Here is an 18,302-nt window from a genome sequence, read left to right as displayed (position 1 = left end):
ATGTTTTCCTCACCACACGTCTCTGCGTAACATCCAGTAAATCATATTAGTGGAGGTGAGGCCAACAAACATTGACTGGCTGCAGGAGCTACTGTCAGGGTAGCTGTCAGTCAAAGCAGCCACGTGCATAACGTTAAACCTTAGTAAAATCCACTGTGGTTCTTCCCTTGTACAGCTGTTATGACGTTATGACTTGGTTAAATAGCCTTAAAGACTAAACCTTTTTGGTTTAATTCAGGATGTTTGCTTTTTTTTTTTTCTTACAGCCTGGAAAAAATTTGTTTCTTTTAAACACTCAAGTCTGGTGTTTGACCTCCTCTTGAATCCAACTTCAAAAAGAACTACAGTTCTTGGCACTGCACAATACAAGATTCCCTTTTTCCTCCTTGGGCTGGAGGCCTGTATCTCTGATGACTACAGGGCGCCCTCTATTGGTGTCTACCAGCCAGTGAACATGAAACGGGTATTTTAGGTTAACTGAAGGTAAACGTTTTCCCATGACTGCAGCAGAGTGCTGCGGGTTGATGATAAACCCCTCAGCTGTATGCAAACACAGGAAACACCGCTGCTGATAACAGACACAGATAGGCGTGGTGTGGTTTTGCATATGCTGTATATGTAGTGTGTGTGTGTGTGTGGTTGAGAACTTCCTAGTCCAGTTTGTTTCTGCAAAAGTCAGCTTCAGTCTGTTTGCTGGCAGATTAGCCGCTTCTTTCATTTTTCATTCTGCTGTTTTACCCACACTCGTGAGTATTATTTTTACATTTTTAGTTTTCTTACTTTTATAAAACTAAATGGTCATCTGCGTTAGTTAGAATTCCTCACTTTAAAAAAATGAGTAAAATATGTTTTGCATTCATTATAAGGGGAGTCAAAATGAAACCCAAATACTTCTGTTTGTGCTCATTTGTAATGTTTGAAAACCTACAATGTCAGTGAATGAACAAAGAGCTGTTATATCTATAGAGTTATATCTCTACTTAGTGGCCATTCAAAGAATCCCTTATTTAAAAAGTTTTAATTCAAGTGAAATAAAACAAGGAACTAAATATAAGGGGTTTTTTTTAACTTCCTTGTATTTCTATATTTTTAAGAAAAATATACATCAATTATTCTGCACGTATAAAAATGTTTTAAACAGCAAACATGCCATTATCTTAGTTTGGAATACTACATGTAATAATATGCCTCATTACTAATAAACTATTTCTGAGCTTCAATCTATTACTTTTGCTACATTGAGCTAATTTTGCTGCTAAAATCTGCTGATGAATTAGACAGGTGGAGTTTAGTATTGGTCAAATCAAGGAAAATGGTGGTTTTTGGGGATCTTAATGCCATCTTGACACTGTCACTTGAGCTGTCTTTGTTCTCGCCATATTTGTCTAGGTTCCCATGGAGACAGGATTATTTGGGAATCTCAAAAGATTTTTATAGTAAACTAGCATAGGAGTGGTCATATATGGCACACATCATACAGAGGTCATACCGAGGTCAGAGTGTGCCTAGAGAGAAGCTGCCATGACCCAGACACTAGAACAGGATGGTGGAGTGGTTACGATTGTCACCACACAGCAAGAGGTTTCCTGGTTCATGTCACGCTGAGCTGTGTGGGTGGTTGGACCCACGCGCAGGACTCAGAGATGGAATATTTAACTCAAGGCGGTAATATTTATTCACTGGCAGAAAACAAACTTTACATGAGCACTAAAACAAAATTCAAACTAAGAAGTATGATCTAAACTGGGAGTTCATGATTTGGCATGACATAACCTGACAAAACATGACGACTGAGGAAAACACAACTAACGCAGAGGACGCGACAACGACAGGGAAAAACACAGGGCTTAAACACATACTAGCGTAATCAGGGAATGGGAGACAGGAGGGAAATGCACTCATGACGAGACACAGGGGAGCAGAACTGAAACCATAAACATGGGACAAGGACTACCAAAGTAAAACAGGGAACAAAGACAAAGCACCAAGACACAGACTAGACACTAAGACATGGGAACATAGGAACCTGAAGCACAAAGATGATACAAAACAGAAACCGCAATCCAAGGACTAAAGATGTAACAGAAAACCATAAATCATAATAATTATATTTAGAATTATCAGTTCACCAATAAATACAAAGCACTGGGTCCGTGATCCAGTACCGTGGCAATTCAAATTCAAGCTGTGGCTTTTCTGTGTGAGGTTTGAATGTTCTCCATTCACCTGTGTGTGTGTGTGACTTGTAGTTAAAAGCACTTTGACTGATCAGTTTTATTTTTTATTCACCTTTATTCATACAGGTAGTCCCATTGAGACTCAATGTCTCATTTACAAGAGAGACCTGTTGCAGACAAACATATTAAAATTAGATTAGATTAGATGAAACTTTATTAATCCCTCGGGTGGGTTCCTCCAGGAAATTCAGTTTCCAGTAGCAAAGCACCGAAAGAAGTTGCATGTTACAGATACAGATACAGTTACAACAATAAAAAAGACATAAGTAAATAATAAAACAAACAATAAAATGGCTAAATATGTCTAAAGTACAAAACAAGAACAAGTCCCCAGAGACGATATCACCAAAACATTTGTACGTCTTTTGCAAGTCAAATCAATTGAGAGAGCTTCAAATCCTTCTGCAATGAATTCCAAGAAGTCGGGGCAGAAAAGGAGAATGCTTTCTGTAATGATGTCCTGAGACCACAGTCTATGACGAAACCTTTTGCATAACATGTACTCTGATACCAATAAAATGATAAAATGATACTGATGAACCATCCTGCATAAGACCAATGAGGACCAGTCTACCAGACAATAAAGTACAGTGTTGCGTTAAAGGTTTACAGACAGTTATAAAAAATAGTGACCCATGATAGACAGAATCCAACAGATGAAGAGAGTGAGCAGAGACAGTCATATAAATTATATCACTGTAATCCAGGATGGGTAAAAAAGTGGCAGCAAGCCTTTTTGTGGCTGTGAAAAGGAAACATGATCTGTTTTTGAAAACGAACCCCAACTGCAGCCTCAGTTTCTTTAAAAGATCGTCAATGTGTGGCTTAAAGGAGAGACTCAGGCACAATTCAATCAATCAATCAATCAATCAATCACAATACCTAGGTATTTGTATGAGGCCACAGTTTCAGTAGAAATGCCTTGAGCAGATACAAGAGAAGGAAGTACAGTGGGGCAAAAAAGTATTTAGTCAGCTACCGATTGTGCAAGTTCCCCCACCTAAAATGATGACAGAGGTCAGTAACTTGCACCAGAGGTACACTTCAACTGTGAGAGACAGAATGTGAAAAAAAAATCCATGAATCCACATGGTAGGATTTGTAAAGAATTTATTCGTAAATCAGGGTGGAAAATAAGTATTTGGTCAATAACAAAAATACAACTCAATACTTTGTAACATAACCTTTGTTGGCAATAACAGAGGTCAAACGTTTACTATAGGTCTTTACCAGGTTTGCACACACAGTAGCTGGTATTTTGGCCCATTCCTCCATGCAGATCTTCTCGAGAGCAGTGATGTTTTGGGGCTGTCGCCGAGCAACACGGACTTTCAACTCCCGCCACAGATTTTCTATGGGGTTGAGGTCTGGAGACTGGCTAGGCCACTCCAGGACTTTCAAATGCTTCTTACGGAGCCACTCCTTTGTTGCCCGGGCGGTGTGTTTTGGATCATTGTCATGTTGGAAGACTCAGCCTCGTTTCATCTTCAAAGTTCTCACTGATGGAAGGAGGTTTTGGCTCAAAATCTCACGATACATGGCCCCATTCATTCTGTCCTTAACACGGATCAGTCGTCCTGTCCCCTTGGCAGAAAAACAGCCCCATAGCATGATGTTTCCACCCCCATGCTTCACAGTAGGTATGGTGTTCTTGGGATGCAACTCAGTATTCGTCTTCCTCCAAACACGACGAGTTGAGTTTATACCAAAAAGTTCTACTTTGGTTTCATCTGACCACATGACATTCTCCCAATCCTCTGCTGTATCATCCATGTGCTCTCTGGCAAACTTCAGACGGGCCTGGACATGCACTGGCTTCAGCAGCGGAACACGTCTGGCACTGCGGGATTTGATTCCCTGCCGTTGTAGTGTGTTACTGATGGTGACCTTTGTTACTTTGGTCCCAGCTCTCTGCAGGTCACCAGGTCCCCCCGTGTGGTTCTGGGATCTTTGCTCACCGTTCTCATGATCATTTTGACCCCACGGGATGAGATCTTGCGTGGAGCCCCAGATGGAGGGAGATTATCAGTGGTCTTGTATGTCTTCCATTTTCTGATGATTGCTCCCACAGTTGATTTTTTCACACCAAGCTGCTTGCCTATTGTAGATTCACTCTTCCCAGTCTGGTGCAGGTCTACAATACTTTTCCTGGTGTCCTTCGAAAGCTCTTTGGTCTTGGCCATGGCGGAGTTTGGAGTCTGACTGTTTGAGGCTGTGGACAGGTGTCTTTTATACAGATGATGAGTTCAAACAGGTGCCATTCATACAGGTAACGAGTGGGGGACAGAAAAGCGTCTTACAGAAGACGTTACAGGTCTGTGAGAGCCAGAGATTTTCCTTGTTTGAGGTGACCAAATACTTATTTTCCACCCTGATTTACAAATAAATTCTTTACAAATCCTACCATGTGAATTCATGGATTTTTTTTCACATTCTGTCTCTCACAGTTGAAGTGTACCTCTGGTGCAAATTACTGACCTCTGTCATCATTTTAAGTGGGGGAACTTGCACAATCAGTGGCTGACTAAATACTTTTTTGCCCCACTGTACTGCCGGCACCCTCTTTCTGTTTGAGAACAGCTTGACTTTTTTCCCCCTTTATTTAAAAGAGCACAACAATAAGTAATTGTATCATGTGCATAAAAATGAACAGGCATCTAGATTTTGTCTCACACTGTTTACATAGTAAATAGTAGTATTTCCTATGTAAATAATGTAGGCCCCAGGACAGAACCCTACGGGACTCCATTAGTGACATTTAAAAAAAAAAACTGGAAGAGAGACCACTGAGCTGCAACTGCTTTGTTTGAAAGTCCAATTTCCAGTTATCTCTGACGTAAAATTCTATAGTCAACTGTTTAAAAGCTTTGAATAGATCAATAAAAAGAGCTGCACAGTACTTATTTGCGTCCGAGGCTTCATGGGGGTCATTGAAAAATTTTAGGGAAGCTGTGACAGAACTGTGCAGTTTCCTAACTCTAGATTGGAAAGGAGATAAAATACTATTTTACTCCCGATAACAAAGGTTGATTATTAACCAACCTTAGCTAAGACAGAGTTTGGAAATTGGACTGTAATTATTATTAACCATTGAAGAATCACCACCTTTCAGTGGTGGGAGTACAAAGGCACACTTCCACATCTCTGGTAAAGGACAAGTGTAACATTTAAAACATAAATTATCCCTGCTCTCTGAAACCTTTATTTAGGATTAAACATACATTTAATATAAACTTATTATTGGGAATTCTTACCCAAGGTCAAAAAAACCTTTCATGTGCCAAATGTTACTGCAATGATAAACCGCATTAGAGGAACTGGACTCCCTGGAACTTCTCCATTTTCAATAAAAGCTGCAATTTCTCAGGCCTTCACCTGGGAAATTGTAGCTTTAAAGTGATCAGAGACATGTTTTAGAATATACATGTCGCAATACAACCAACCACAGTTTTTTCAGTGTTTAAGTTTTAGTTTCTCTTTCTTCCCTTTGCTTTGGTTTCTTCTTTTTTCTGCCACGCTTCTCCATTTTCTTCCTCTGTTTTGATTCAGCAGACGTTTGAACAACTCATCACACACTGTGTGTTGGTCGTCTAAAACAGAGTTGATCTCTTGCAGAATCAAGTCAGAATGAAGATAGCAGCCTTTAATGGCAAGAACCTGGGACATAAGAAAGTCCATGACAAGTCTGTCGTCAAACACCTCACCAAGGTGATAATAATTTTACCTTTACAACAGAAAGCTTTAAATCCAACATCAATGACAAAATGTGTAACACTTAAATGATGTGTTTCCTCCAGATCATATCTCGGTACAGTGTGATTGTCCTGCTGGAGGTGGTGGATAAGAGCGGCAAAGCCATGGAAACGTTACTTCAAGAACTCAACAAAACCGAGTGAGTTCCCTGCAGTGATAGTGTGTGTATTTAATTATTTTATTTACAACATTTTTATGTAGAAAACTGCATGTTTAAGTTGCTTCTGTTTTCCTCGGCACTAACAGAAAACACCCCTACGTAAAGACTGCCAGCAAACAACTGGGACGAGACACCTACAAGGAGCAGTATGTCTGTTTCTACAGGTGTGTGAGTCTAAGTTCACTCGAATACAACATCTCAGTGGTTATTAATCAGACTTTAATTTGTGAGATTCATGGCCAGACACACTGATGTCTGACTATTTGTGTTTATCTCTCAGACCAGATGAAGTGACGCTGAAGGACTCACACCAGTATGAAGATAATCAGGCTGGAGATGAAGATGCCTTTGCCAGAGAGCCCTTCATCCTGCGGTTTGATTGTCCAACTACAGGTTTGTGCTTTTTACTGTGTTTCAGTAACGCTTTAAGTTACAAAACAAAACAAGTGGAAGTGCCAAACACTGCAGTTCTACATTTTAAAACTTTTGTTTAACCCTACTGCTTATTTGTACTCCAGTTTTGATGACAAATCCTTTTATTTTATCAGTTTCATAATTCATACTAATCAGTGTTGAGCCTTTAAATAGAGAGTTTGTGAGGCAAGATGAAGAAGCAGCATGCTGCTCTTGTCTTCAGTCATCTGTACTGAGTTTCAGTTACAAACAGTACCACCTCATCCACATTTTCTTTGCATGAATATAGTCAGTAGCACACTAACACATATTTCACATACATTTCTACAGAAATCATATTTTAGGTAGTGCATAACGTGAACTGTAAGCTGGAACATATGCATCTTTTTGATTTGAGCTGACACTTTAGCTGACTTCTCACAGTATTGAAATTATAGTTTTAGGAATTACAGAAAATCTCTCAATAACTAGCTTACATGGAAATAATGTCAGAAATTAAATGAAATGTCTTTGTCAGAAAAATGAAATGCAAAACAAATCGCTGTGGAGGGTTTGTGTATCCCAGGGATCCTGAGGACTCTGTTGTTGTGGGTTTTCTATGATGGCAAATTCGTCTTGGGTGATTTAAAAGCCCCTATGAGTATAAAATATAGGAAACAGTTCATTTTGCCCAGGATAGAGTTACCGGGTCCCTCCCTGGAACCAGGCCTAAGGGTGAGCGCCTGGCTGCTGGGCCTTAGTTCATGGGGCACAGCCGGGGACAGCCCGAACAGGGGACATGAGCCCACCCTCCTGTTGGTCCACCACCAGCAGTTGTAGGGGTTGGATGCAGTGTGTGCTGTGTTGAGTCCAGGAGCACAAGCACCCTGGCAGATCAATCCCCAGCTACCGAGTGTCATGTTTCGGCTGTGTACAGGCAGGAGAAGGACCCAAACGCAAAACTCACGACAACGAAATTAAACTCAAAAAGCTGCTTTATTGCAGAATGGCATGGAAAACCAAACTGGGACATGGATAACTAACACACAGGGAAACACAGCCATGAGGGAGACTACGACACTGACAAGGAGAAACACAGGGCTCAAATACACGAGGGAACAAGACACAGAAGGAGAGCACAGCTGGGAGTAATCAGGCTGGACGAGACAAGGGAAGCAAAACTAGAAACACTGACATGAGACATGGACCTTCAAAGTAAAACAGGAAACACACTGACTGAACTCTAGACATGTAAACTTAACAGCAACTGGGGAGACAGAACATAGGGACCTGAAACATGGTACAAAAACGTCACAGTAGACACAACATGGAACACAGGGAAGCCATATTACAAAGCCAAAGAACTAAACCTATGATAACCATAACTGAGACCTAGGGAAACAAGAAACAGTACAACAAAGGACTCAAAACATAAACCATAATATAAAAACACAAGATCTCTTCAAAACAAAATAGGAAACATAATGAGACGCAGACATGATAACCGGAACTTGACAACGTAAGACACAGACATGAAACACATGAAGAGCAGGGGAGACTTAACATGGGTTGGAAACACAAGGGGGAACTAATAAGCAAATGAACATAGGAGACCTAAAGAGCTTAAACATACTATCAACATCAAAATGAACTAAAGCTCAAAACACTGGGTCATAAGACCCAGGATCGTGACACCGAGACTAACGACTGGGACATGGAATGTCGCCTCTCTGGTGGGGAAGTGCTTCTAACGTCAACTGAGGATACTGTCGGGTTGTGGCAGAAACACTCTGAGGATCTCCATATTCCCACCCACACGTCTTCTGTCACCAAGCAGAGTGTGGGGATGAGGGGGACGACTTGTCCATCACTGGGGGGTGAGGTGACTGTGGCAGTTAAACAACTCCTTGGTGGCAGGGCCCCTGGGGTAGATGAGGTTGGCCCTGAATTGCTGAAGGATGTTTGAGGGCTTGCTGCCACTTGTCCTCACCTGGGCTAAGTTGAGCCACTGAACAGGACCCCTGAACCGTGTTTATGGAAAGACTAAACTGACACTGTGAATTTGTAATATTTACTCTATTCAGGTGTACTTTGTATTGAGGCCTCTTTGCTTGTGAACTCTTTCAGTTGTACAAGATCTGGTCCTGATCCCTGTGCACACAAAGCCAGAAGACACTCTGAAGGAGCTGGACGAGCTGCACGATGTGGTTGAAGACATCAGGAAGAAATGGAAAAATGATGTAAGTTTGAGACAAGAGCACTAAGAGTTTAGTTCCTGTGTTTCTCTCCTCTCTGAGACACCTTCTTTAGATTTTGGTTGCTTCGTGGTTTGATCATAGTAATTTGTTGAGTTGTAGATGAGATTATTTTTTCCTTCAGCGGTAGCAAAATATTGAAATGCATACATTAATAAATTATTTTATTATAAAAATTGTGTGAACACACACACTCCACATCTTCTCGAGCTCCTCTCTGAGCTCCTGCTATTTCTCCAGCTTCTCGTGTTCCTTCTTTCTGATGTTGCTGTCATTGGGAACCTCTACATCGATCACTACGGCCGTCTTCTTCTGTTTGTCTACCACCACTATGTCCGGTTGGTTAGCCACCACCATTTTGTCCGTCTGTATCTGGAAGTCCCACAGGATCTTAGCTTGGTTACATATATATATATAAAAACTTAAACTTCATGCATGCATTTACTGTATTACACTTTATAGATGTTTTGCATGTTAATTACATGTAAATTCTGTCTGGGTTTGATAAAGCATCACTGACCAAAAACCATCTTGAAGATAAGCTATGCAGGAAACATTGGAGTTTGAAAGTGAGCAAGACAAATTTTTAAAATATATCTTTTTATTATTATATTATATGTTAATATTATCTTTTTTTTAATCACATAGTGAATCAGAATCAGATTATATTTTAACTATTTGATTTTGTCTTTCATGTAAACAAACTGATAACAGCGGAGTTGAAAAAAAAAACAGCTTTAAATACACAAATGCATAAAGTTCCTGATTCATCGTATCCTGTTTCTGTGCCTTTCAATTGGCCTCTTACAGTGAAGTAATTTGCAGTAAACCACAGAGAGTGGTATTCAGTTATTGTTCTGCCAGCTCCTCACAGAATTATGCAATAATAATAAATATATGACACCACATAAACCTTGGTGCTGTTATTTAATGAATCTGTCATTGTATTAAGTGAGTTCTGCTCTCTGTCGACATTTTCATTTCTTTTGTAGAACATTATGATTTTGGGGGACTTTAATGCAGACGGACGATATCTCTCCAAGAAGAAGAAGGAAAAGATCCGCATCTGCTCTCCGTCCTACGATTGGCTCATTGATGACGATGTCGACACCACAGCTAGCAACAACAATGATAACACCTACGACAGGTGACACACATGATAATGACATAGGAGGAAACTAAAGACTCATTTTTATTTGGCCAAGTTTGTGCAAACAAACAAGGAATTTGACTCCGGTTCACTTTTCTCTCTTCATGCTGTGAAAGAAATGTGTGTGTTTATATATGTACACACACAAACACACACATACATAAAAAGCAGCGGGTTATTTCAGCGTTCATCAGAGTGACAGCGTGGGGGGGAAAACTGTCTCTGTGGTGGCAGCATGTTTAGTAAACAGCGTCTGTAACGCCTGCCTGAAAGCAGCAGTTTGAACATGTGAGAGCTCAAAAAGAGGAAGATACTTCTACAAGAAATAATATTAATGAAAATTAGTGAGTATATTACTCTTCATACTATCTGCACTATCACTCCACATTTCTCCATATAAGGACACAAGTCGAGGTAAAGTGGACGGAGTGACGACTTTCTTTCAAGAGAGAAATCTGCACCACTGAAGCAAAAACCAGGAGAAAGAAACAGACGAACTAATTCACATAGGAAAATATTCATGAATCACTGATTGATGTCTGTACAGTTTACTTTGTGGGGAAGCACTATTTGTGTATTTTTGTGAGCTGAGCGACAACAAAGCCTCTGCAACATGGCCGACAGGCCTTTTTTTTATTATTAAACAGAGTGCCTCTCACAGCTAACGTCTAATGTTAGGGACATTAGGGAATTTCAAACTGAGAGAAAAATAAAGGGATAAAATTATTGGAGCTTCACACTGAAAAGTGTACAGAAAGAAGTTCTTAATTTTTTTATGCGTCTCCTCTTCCTCAAACAGAATTGTTGTGTATGGAGAGACCATGTCGAACGCCATCGTCCCCAACTCGGCCAAGTCTTTCAACTTCCAGCAAGAGTTTAAGCTGACTGATGAGGAGGTGAGACTCACTTATGTGTTTGTCTAAACCGAAAGATAGAAATGATTTGACAGTTGACATCATTTTAAAGGACAGCATCAGTGTTGTTGTTTAACTATATCTACTCTCTAAGGCACTCAGCATCAGTGACCATTACCCCGTGGAGGTGGAGCTGAAGACCAGAGCAGGAAGACAGAAAAGGATGGCTGTGCCTGACGGGACAGAGATGACATCTGGGGAAGAACAGTCTCAGAAGAAAGGTGTCTGAGATGGTTTAATAAAAATGAATTTTATAAAGGAGCAAATACCTCATGAATCTCAGGGCTGATCTCAGTTCAGTTACATTCTAATTAATTATGCAGAGTTGCTGCTTGTTTCGGAATCAAAGTGATGTGACATATCTCATTTTAACTGAAATACACTAATAGTAACAAATTTATAGCAAACATGTTCTGCAGTGTTGTATCCTGGATGCTTCTGAGAGCAGATTTTACATTTCCTTCTTCTAATATTAAACAACAGTGAAACAGACCAAACCAGCAGGGTCACCAAAGATGGCGCCCAAGCGAGCGGGAGCACCGAAGAAGAAAAAAGATGAACCAGACAGACAACAGAAGAAGAAGAATGTGAGAACAAAAAGGAAGCGAGGGCGGGCATCCAACACGCCAACCAAGAGAAGACGTCAGGATGTTCAATGTTCATGATCTTACTATTAATTTTAAAAAGTAGAGTTACTGTAGTTAGAGCAGATAGTATTAAAATGTCAAAGCTTCTGTTTGTTTGATTTATTAGACCACATCAGGTGGTTCTCTGTGATACCAAAACACCTTCTGTTAGTCTCTAGTATTTATAGTACTCGACAAATCAGGATGAATGTACTGTAGCAATGAAAAATTTGTTTACAAATATTAGTATTGCATGAATTCATTTTCCATGGCAAACTGATATCAATGTTTTATAGACATGTTTTTGAAGTCATAATAAAATATTTTTCATGCACAGAGACAATACTGTTCAAACATTTTCTTTATTCTGCATTGAGAGCAAAAGCTGACAGAGGCACAGCTTCCTGTAAACACTTACAGTGTGCTGACACAAAGCTTTTTGTAATTTTTTCCCTTGAGAATCTTCGTGATCCAGTTAAGGTATTTTGAGATGTCCGTATAGACATTGGGGACATCCGGATAGTTACAATTTCCCAGCTCGGTTCTTGGAATGCTTTTGTTGAAAGAAACAATACCGACAGCCATTCCCTTGCAGACCAGAGGGCCACCAGAATCACCCTGTGAGGAGGAAGTATTTACTTTGTTCATGTGATACTTAATGCAGAGAGCTCATATATTTCTCAACAACAGAGCAGTTAGCAATGACTTTTCAAGGAAAGGACAGAAAAGGTACCTGACAGAATCCTTTTGTTGTGTTGTATCCACCTGCACAGATAATATTGGGAGGAAGACCACCCCATCTTTCCCTGCAGACTTGTGGGCTGACGACCGACACATCCACCACTCTCAGGTCGTCAACAACACTACCGTAAGTGTTTATCTTACCCCATCCAGCCACTTGGCACTTCTCATTTTCCTTTAATGTCATTTCATGTAAGGGAAGTCGAATGAATTGAATTCTTTTGCTTGGTCGGACAGGTCTAGACAGCTAGAGGCACAGAATTAAAGAGTAAAGATTATAAATGAGTGAAAACCATGTAACAGCAATAGAGAACATTTATCTTTTATCTTTTTTTTAAGTACTTCATACTTTAACTAGAAATGCCTTGTTTTAAATGAGCAGCTTGCAAAATAGAACACTCAAAAATTTAAAAATTCTTATGTGATTTAAGAAAATAAAAAAGACAAAAAAAGACAAAAAGCCTTACTTCTAGGAGCATGATGTCATATCCATGGCCAACATTCTTATAATCTGGGTGTTTGCATTTCTTGGCAATCTTCATTTTCTTATCAGCCTTCTTGAGGTTGTGGTTACCGAGAACTACACGTTTAAGATCCCTGAATAAGATATAATTCTGAGATCATCAGAATTAGATTTTCTGCAGTTGCATGCACAACAAGATGAACAAAAACTAAATGATAAATTTCTTTTTTATTAAATTCAATTTTATTTATTCACTACAACAGTTACTTCAAGGTTCTTAGCACGGTTGTTGCAATAAATCAGATGGTATCAGAATTATTATATTATTATGATCATTAGATACATATACTCACAAACACACACATACAGTATATATATATACATATATATATACAGATAGATAGATAGATAGATAGATAGATAGATAGATAGATAGATAGATAGATAGATAGATAGATAGATAGATAGATAGATAGATAGATAGATAGATAGATAGATAGATAGATAGATAGATAGATAGATAGATAGATAGAGAAGCATAGGACATTTTAAGGCAATCATTTGTTTTCCTAATCAGGAATTTCCTCAAAGAGGTGATTACTTACAGGTCACAGTGTGCAGCAGTCATTACAAAGTCCTCAGAAACAAGAAATCCTCCACAAACATGGTTTCCTCCGTGATCCTGCACTGATGCCATATACAGCATTTCATTGTCTGGGGCTATTTTCCCATCTATAATTTTACTTCCAAGGACTAATGGAAGTAGGAGGAAAAGAATTTAATTAAAAATATTAATATTCCACATGCAGGCTGGAGAAGAGTATTCATGGTGCAACTTACCATTTTGCCCGAGGAATGTCAGCATATGAACGACCACAAATTGTTGCAGAGCAAACATCTCGGTGGTGAAAGGCTTGACCTGTCAGCTTGAGACCGAGGGGTCAGTCCTTTTGAGTCATGTGTTTATACATTTATAACACATGACTTTTAACCACTTCCTAGGGAAGTGTGGTTTTGAAACTTTCTACAGTAAGTACTTCGTTATTACTATCTGTTATATGTGCACCCCTTTCCCACTAACAGTAATGAATTTCAAACAAAAGACAGCTAAAGTCCAAAGGCATAAACCAGATTAGTGGCCTGTTAAGTCAGCGGTCCCCAACCTTTTTGCGCCACAGACCGGTTTATGCCCAACAATATTTTCACGGACCGGCCTTTAAGGTGTCGCGGATAAATACAACAAAATAAAACTAGTACCGGTACCGAAAAAAAAAAGATTTATTCATAACACACGTGAAAAGACCCAGGAAAACTGAGTTAACAATAAAAATAACAAAATAACGCTAAAAACCAATAAAAACCCTGAAAACCATACATTTCACACCCGAGCCTCAACTCTCGCGGCCCGGTACCAAACGACTCACAGACTGGTACCGGTGATTAGATTAGATTTTAATTGGGGAAATTTTGCCTCAGACAGTCAGAAATATTATAATTCTGATCAGTTATCAATACTGAGACTCGTGATACTTCGTCAGCGGTGTGAGCATCACAGCAGATGCCATTTAGTCAAAGTAACTGAGGATAAAACACAGAAAAACATGAAGGAGATTTTCCTGGCCATAAACATTAAAAATATTCTGCAGTAGAACAAAAATGGAAGAAGACCATGAATCATGAATCTGATGCTGCTGAAGTGAAGTGAGGTTTTATTAGAGACACAAATATTTGCGTATTGCAATTTGGCATAATTTCAAAAGTTTCTTCTTCATTTCTTCAGTGTTGAACTGAAAAAAACCCATCATCTGACAGCACTGTACACAACGGTAGACTGTCACATAATAAGCAAGCGAATTGTCATGGTCCTGGGCAGAGCGTTCTCACTCCCGAGGCGTAACATGTCGACGTTTTGTCACGTCCCGCGGCGTTCCTGAGGAACGCGAAAGGAGACCTTCGGCGTTCTTATGGTACGCGGCGGGTTATGGCTGGAATCCAGTGCAATGACGCTCCCGCGGTAATAGACGTTCCAGCCCTGTATTCCAGCCCTAAACCTAACCTTATCCCTAGCCCTAACCATAACCTTATTCCAGACCGTAACCAGGACTTTAATGATGTTAAATAGCGTGTTTCTAAGCGATTTGAAGAAAAAGAGCGAACATGTGTAGGTTCAGTCCAGACGGTTCTCATATTTCCTCTTTTTCCGAGGTCGTCATTTAGGAACGTGGTGGGTAGCCGAAAACGTAATATGGTGACGATTTGTCACCTAGCGTAAAATGTTACGCTTTGGGAGTGAGAACGGGTTGTCCTGGGTCGGTGACCCAGCGTTTTTGGTTTTTGTACTTTTACTTTTGATAGTTTTATGTATTATGACTGTTGTGTTTTGGGTTCCCTGGGTTTAGTTTGTGTTCCCTCTGTTTGGTGTCATCTTTGCCTGTGTATCCCCTTTTGTGTATTAAGGTCTCTGTGTTAGCTCGCGTCTCTGAGTCTGTGTGTGTCTGATCTCAGTGTGTTCAGTTTACTTTTTCCCTGTCTCGTTATGCCTGAGTACTCCCAGCTGTGCCCTCCTTTTGTGTCTCATTCCCTTGTTATCCTTCTGTGTATTTAAACCCCGTGTTTGCATCTGTTAGTTGCTGGTTCGTCTGTGTTATTTGGGGTTTTCTTGTCAGTGAATCTCCCTCCGTCATCCTGTGAACTCTCCCTGCAAATTGCTTTCTCTCGTGTTCAGATTTGTTGTTTAGGTTTTAGTTTTCCCAGTGTAGTTTATTTCTAAGTTCTGTTTTTCGCCACACTCACCTTTTGTTTGTTATCACTCGGGTTCTGTGTCAATAAAGCCCTCTCACTTCACTGCATATCCACATCTTGGGTCCTTTGTTAAATTCATACGGCTTGCCCCGGCAACCTGTGACACGAATAATGCAGAAAACTGAAATTTGAGATGGGAAACTGTTCTTGAGAGAGACAGAGCTTTGCAGGAAGTGACTTTATTGTGGTGGAAGCAAAACAGCAACGGTAAGGGAGAATTCATGACGATGTTTAACAAATATGAAGCGTACTTTTGATCTTCTCTTGCTCCTGGTTCAGTAAACTTCAGTTGGAGAGTGACAAAATCTGCAGCTTCAGAATCTGTGAGCTGTCGGCTTTCAGCCCTAGCGGCGTGTCCATGTTTGTGCCGTTGGGTGAGAAAGCCGACACCTCACAGATTCTGATGCATCGGGTCTGTGCTTTGTGTTTACGTCTTTGTGTGGAATTTGTCTACCTGCTCTCATTTACTGTTTTAGCTTTTTGGTGGTTGACGAAATGAAAGCTTTAACCTGAGATTCCTTCGTTTCTGGTGAAATACATTTATATTTAAAAATTGATTCAGGATTTCATGAATCGATATTGTGTTAATCAAGCTGAAATAGATTTTAATCAGAAAATGGATAATTGAAACCTACCCTAGTTATAACAGTTGCACAGCCATTAAAGATCAAAACAGGTTCTAAAAAATTTTCAGGGTTTTCTTTCCCTCTGTTTGCTTCTTACTGTCTTTGAGGCTCAGGACCAGCACTCCCCACATTACATCAAACTCTTACAAGTCTAGAAAAGGAGCTGTTAGACAGAAAGACATCAACTGAGTGGTATGTATTTTTGGTTTTCCAAACTGTCTAAACTGTATATAGTGAAGTCCACAAGTTTTTGAACATTAAATTTTGATTTGTGCCCAAATTATTCAATTCAATTTTATTTATATAGCACCAAATCACAACAAAAGTCGCCTCAAGGCGCTTTATAGATACAGAGAAAAACCCAACAATCATATGACCCCCTATGAGCAAGCAGTTTGGCGACAGTGGGAAGGAAAAACTCCCTTTTAACAGGAAGAAACCTCCAGCAGAACCAGGCTCAGGGAGGGGCGGGGCCATCTGCTGCAACCAGTTGGGGTGAGAGAAGGAAGACAGGATAAAGACATGCTGTGGAAGAGAGACAGAGGTTAATAACAGATATGATTCAATGCAGAGAGGTCTGTTAACACATAGTGAGTGAGAAAGGTGACTGGAAAGGAAAAACTCAATGCATCATGGGAATCCCCGGCAGCCTACGTCTATTGCAGCATAACTAAGGGAGGATTCAGGGTCACCTGGTCCAGCCCTAACTATATGCTTTAGCAAAAAGGAAAGTTTGAAGCCTAATCTTGAAAGTAGAGATAGTGTCTGTCTCCCGAATCCAAACTGGAAGCTGGTTCCACAGAAGAGGGGCCTGAAAACTGAAGGCTCTGCCTCCCATTCTACTTTTAAATACTCTAGGAACAACAAGTAGGCCTGCAGAGTGAGAGCGAAGTGCTCTAATAGGGTGATATGGTACTACAAGGTCATTAAGATAAGATGGGGCCTGATTATTTAAGACCTTGTATGTGAGGAGCAGGATTTTGAATTCAATTCTGGATTTAACAGGAAGCCAATGATTATAGCCAAATTATTCTGCAGATCATCAGAATGAAAAGTTATTGCCCATGTTTGCATAGCCTCTTTAAAAATATGCTTTCATGACATTATTGTGTGTTGACTGGTGGTCAGGGCTATGCAGACTGACAAACGGGACATTGAATGTCAGCTCTCAGATGGGGAGGGAGCCTGAGATTGTCTGAATTGTCTTTCTGTTCTATAGCAAATGCAGACAAAATGTTTTAGACAGCAAATAAGTTAGTGCTCTAAAATATGATGGTTTGCTTAGAGGACACCAGGAAGGATGAGTCCTCTGTCACAGATGGTTGGTCAGGGAAGATGGTCACCTGCATGTTCAAGGTCATTGCATCTCCAACCCACATCCACTGCCACTGTACTTAAGGGAAATTGGGACAATGTTAAAAACTTTCTTCTGTAATTACATTTGCAATTATATCTTAAATCGGAGACTTTGTTTTGCTGTAAGATTACAACAATGATGGCAATATAATTGCTTGTTGTTCAGCAGAACGGTGTCCAGTATGTTGGCTGATATACTTTTTTGCATTTGAAAATAAAAGTTGGGCTGATTACATGAAGTTTATTTAATTGTTTTTTTTTTTTATTGCATACAGTGTAATATTAATATAAGTGTTGTTTTAAATGCACTTTAGAACAGCACGCATCATGTAGCAGTTGCTGTTGTAATGCAGTGTAGCGCCGCATGGTGGCGCCTCCGGTCTCATAACTGGTGTGTCACCCCTGTTTTTGTTCTTCTTTGTATCATCTCTGTAATGGATTCTTCCGTGTGTATGCGGACTAGTGGGCTCTCAAGTAACGTGTGGTAGAGGTAGCACTCTTATTTTTGATATTCTAAATAAATGAGTACTAGTGAAAAGTTAGAAGCTGTTGCTCATTCGCTATCCACCTGCACACCTCTGCAGCTGGCTTCATCTCCACCGGATCGGGGTCTGGATGCAGGGCCTCCCTGCTGCTGCCGGACCTGGGGTAGTCTGCTTGTCTCCACCCAAGGAAAAAGGGTAACATCTCCTGGGTCTAGGCACCATCACCTCTCTGGAGGTGCGGTATAGAGCATGTTTGGGGGGCGGGGCTGTGGCTCCCCACGCCTTCTAGCAGATCGTTACATGGAGAAACCTTTTGTATGCACACAGGTGCACACATGGGT

General features: G+C 40.2%; 2 protein-coding genes across 2 annotated transcripts; one reads left to right on the top strand and one right to left on the bottom strand.

The window, feature by feature from the left end:
- Positions 1-664: 664 nt before the first annotated feature.
- Positions 665-11,532, top strand: LOC146710328 (deoxyribonuclease-1-like). The gene is made up of 10 exons (XM_085457739.1): positions 665-746; positions 5,853-5,945; positions 6,035-6,129; positions 6,237-6,314; positions 6,431-6,543; positions 8,671-8,783; positions 9,791-9,945; positions 10,748-10,844; positions 10,957-11,083; positions 11,346-11,532. The coding sequence occupies exons 2-10, from the start codon at positions 5,865-5,867 to the stop codon at positions 11,525-11,527; spliced, it is 1,041 nt and encodes a 346-aa protein (XP_085313865.1). The 5' UTR covers positions 665-746; positions 5,853-5,864; the 3' UTR covers positions 11,528-11,532.
- Positions 11,533-11,735: 203 nt separating this feature from the next.
- On the bottom strand, positions 11,736-13,629 carry LOC146710327 (granzyme B-like). Its single transcript, XM_085457738.1, has 5 exons — positions 13,533-13,629; positions 13,298-13,445; positions 12,697-12,826; positions 12,222-12,476; positions 11,736-12,106 (listed from the first exon to the last, which is right to left on the bottom strand). Exons 1-5 carry the CDS (start codon positions 13,588-13,590, stop codon positions 11,903-11,905), a joined length of 795 nt encoding a protein of 264 aa, XP_085313864.1. The 5' UTR covers positions 13,591-13,629; the 3' UTR covers positions 11,736-11,902.
- Positions 13,630-18,302: the final 4,673 nt, after the last annotated feature.

Source organism: Copadichromis virginalis, linkage group LG5 (genome assembly GCF_057382275.1).
Source record: "Copadichromis virginalis isolate Kocher_CV1m ecotype Utaka linkage group LG5, C_Virginalis_male_GT1.1, whole genome shotgun sequence".
Classification (NCBI taxonomy): Eukaryota; Metazoa; Chordata; class Actinopteri; order Cichliformes; family Cichlidae; genus Copadichromis; species Copadichromis virginalis.
This window is presented reverse-complemented; position numbering and strand designations above follow the sequence as displayed.

What these genes read in the sequence shown, in the direction of transcription:
- LOC146710328 (XM_085457739.1), top strand. Translation starts at nt 5,865, where the DNA reads ATGAAGATAGCAGCCTTTAATGGCAAGAACCTGGGACATAAGAAAGTC. An exon ending in GGAAGAAATGGAAAAATGAT is followed by an intron (nt 8,784 to 9,790) that starts GTAAGTTTGAGA and finishes TTTCTTTTGTAG; the next exon opens with AACATTATGATTTTGGGGGA. An exon ending in AATGATAACACCTACGACAG is followed by an intron (nt 9,946 to 10,747) that starts GTGACACACATG and finishes TTCCTCAAACAG; the next exon opens with AATTGTTGTGTATGGAGAGA.
- LOC146710327 (XM_085457738.1), bottom strand. Translation starts at nt 13,590, where the DNA reads ATGTTTGCTCTGCAACAATTTGTGGTCGTTCATATGCTGACATTCCTC. An exon ending in GACATTCCTCGGGCAAAATG is followed by an intron (nt 13,446 to 13,532) that starts GTAAGTTGCACC and finishes TACTTCCATTAG; the next exon opens with TCCTTGGAAGTAAAATTATA. An exon ending in ATGACATCATGCTCCTAGAA is followed by an intron (nt 12,477 to 12,696) that starts GTAAGGCTTTTT and finishes CTGTGCCTCTAG; the next exon opens with CTGTCTAGACCTGTCCGACC.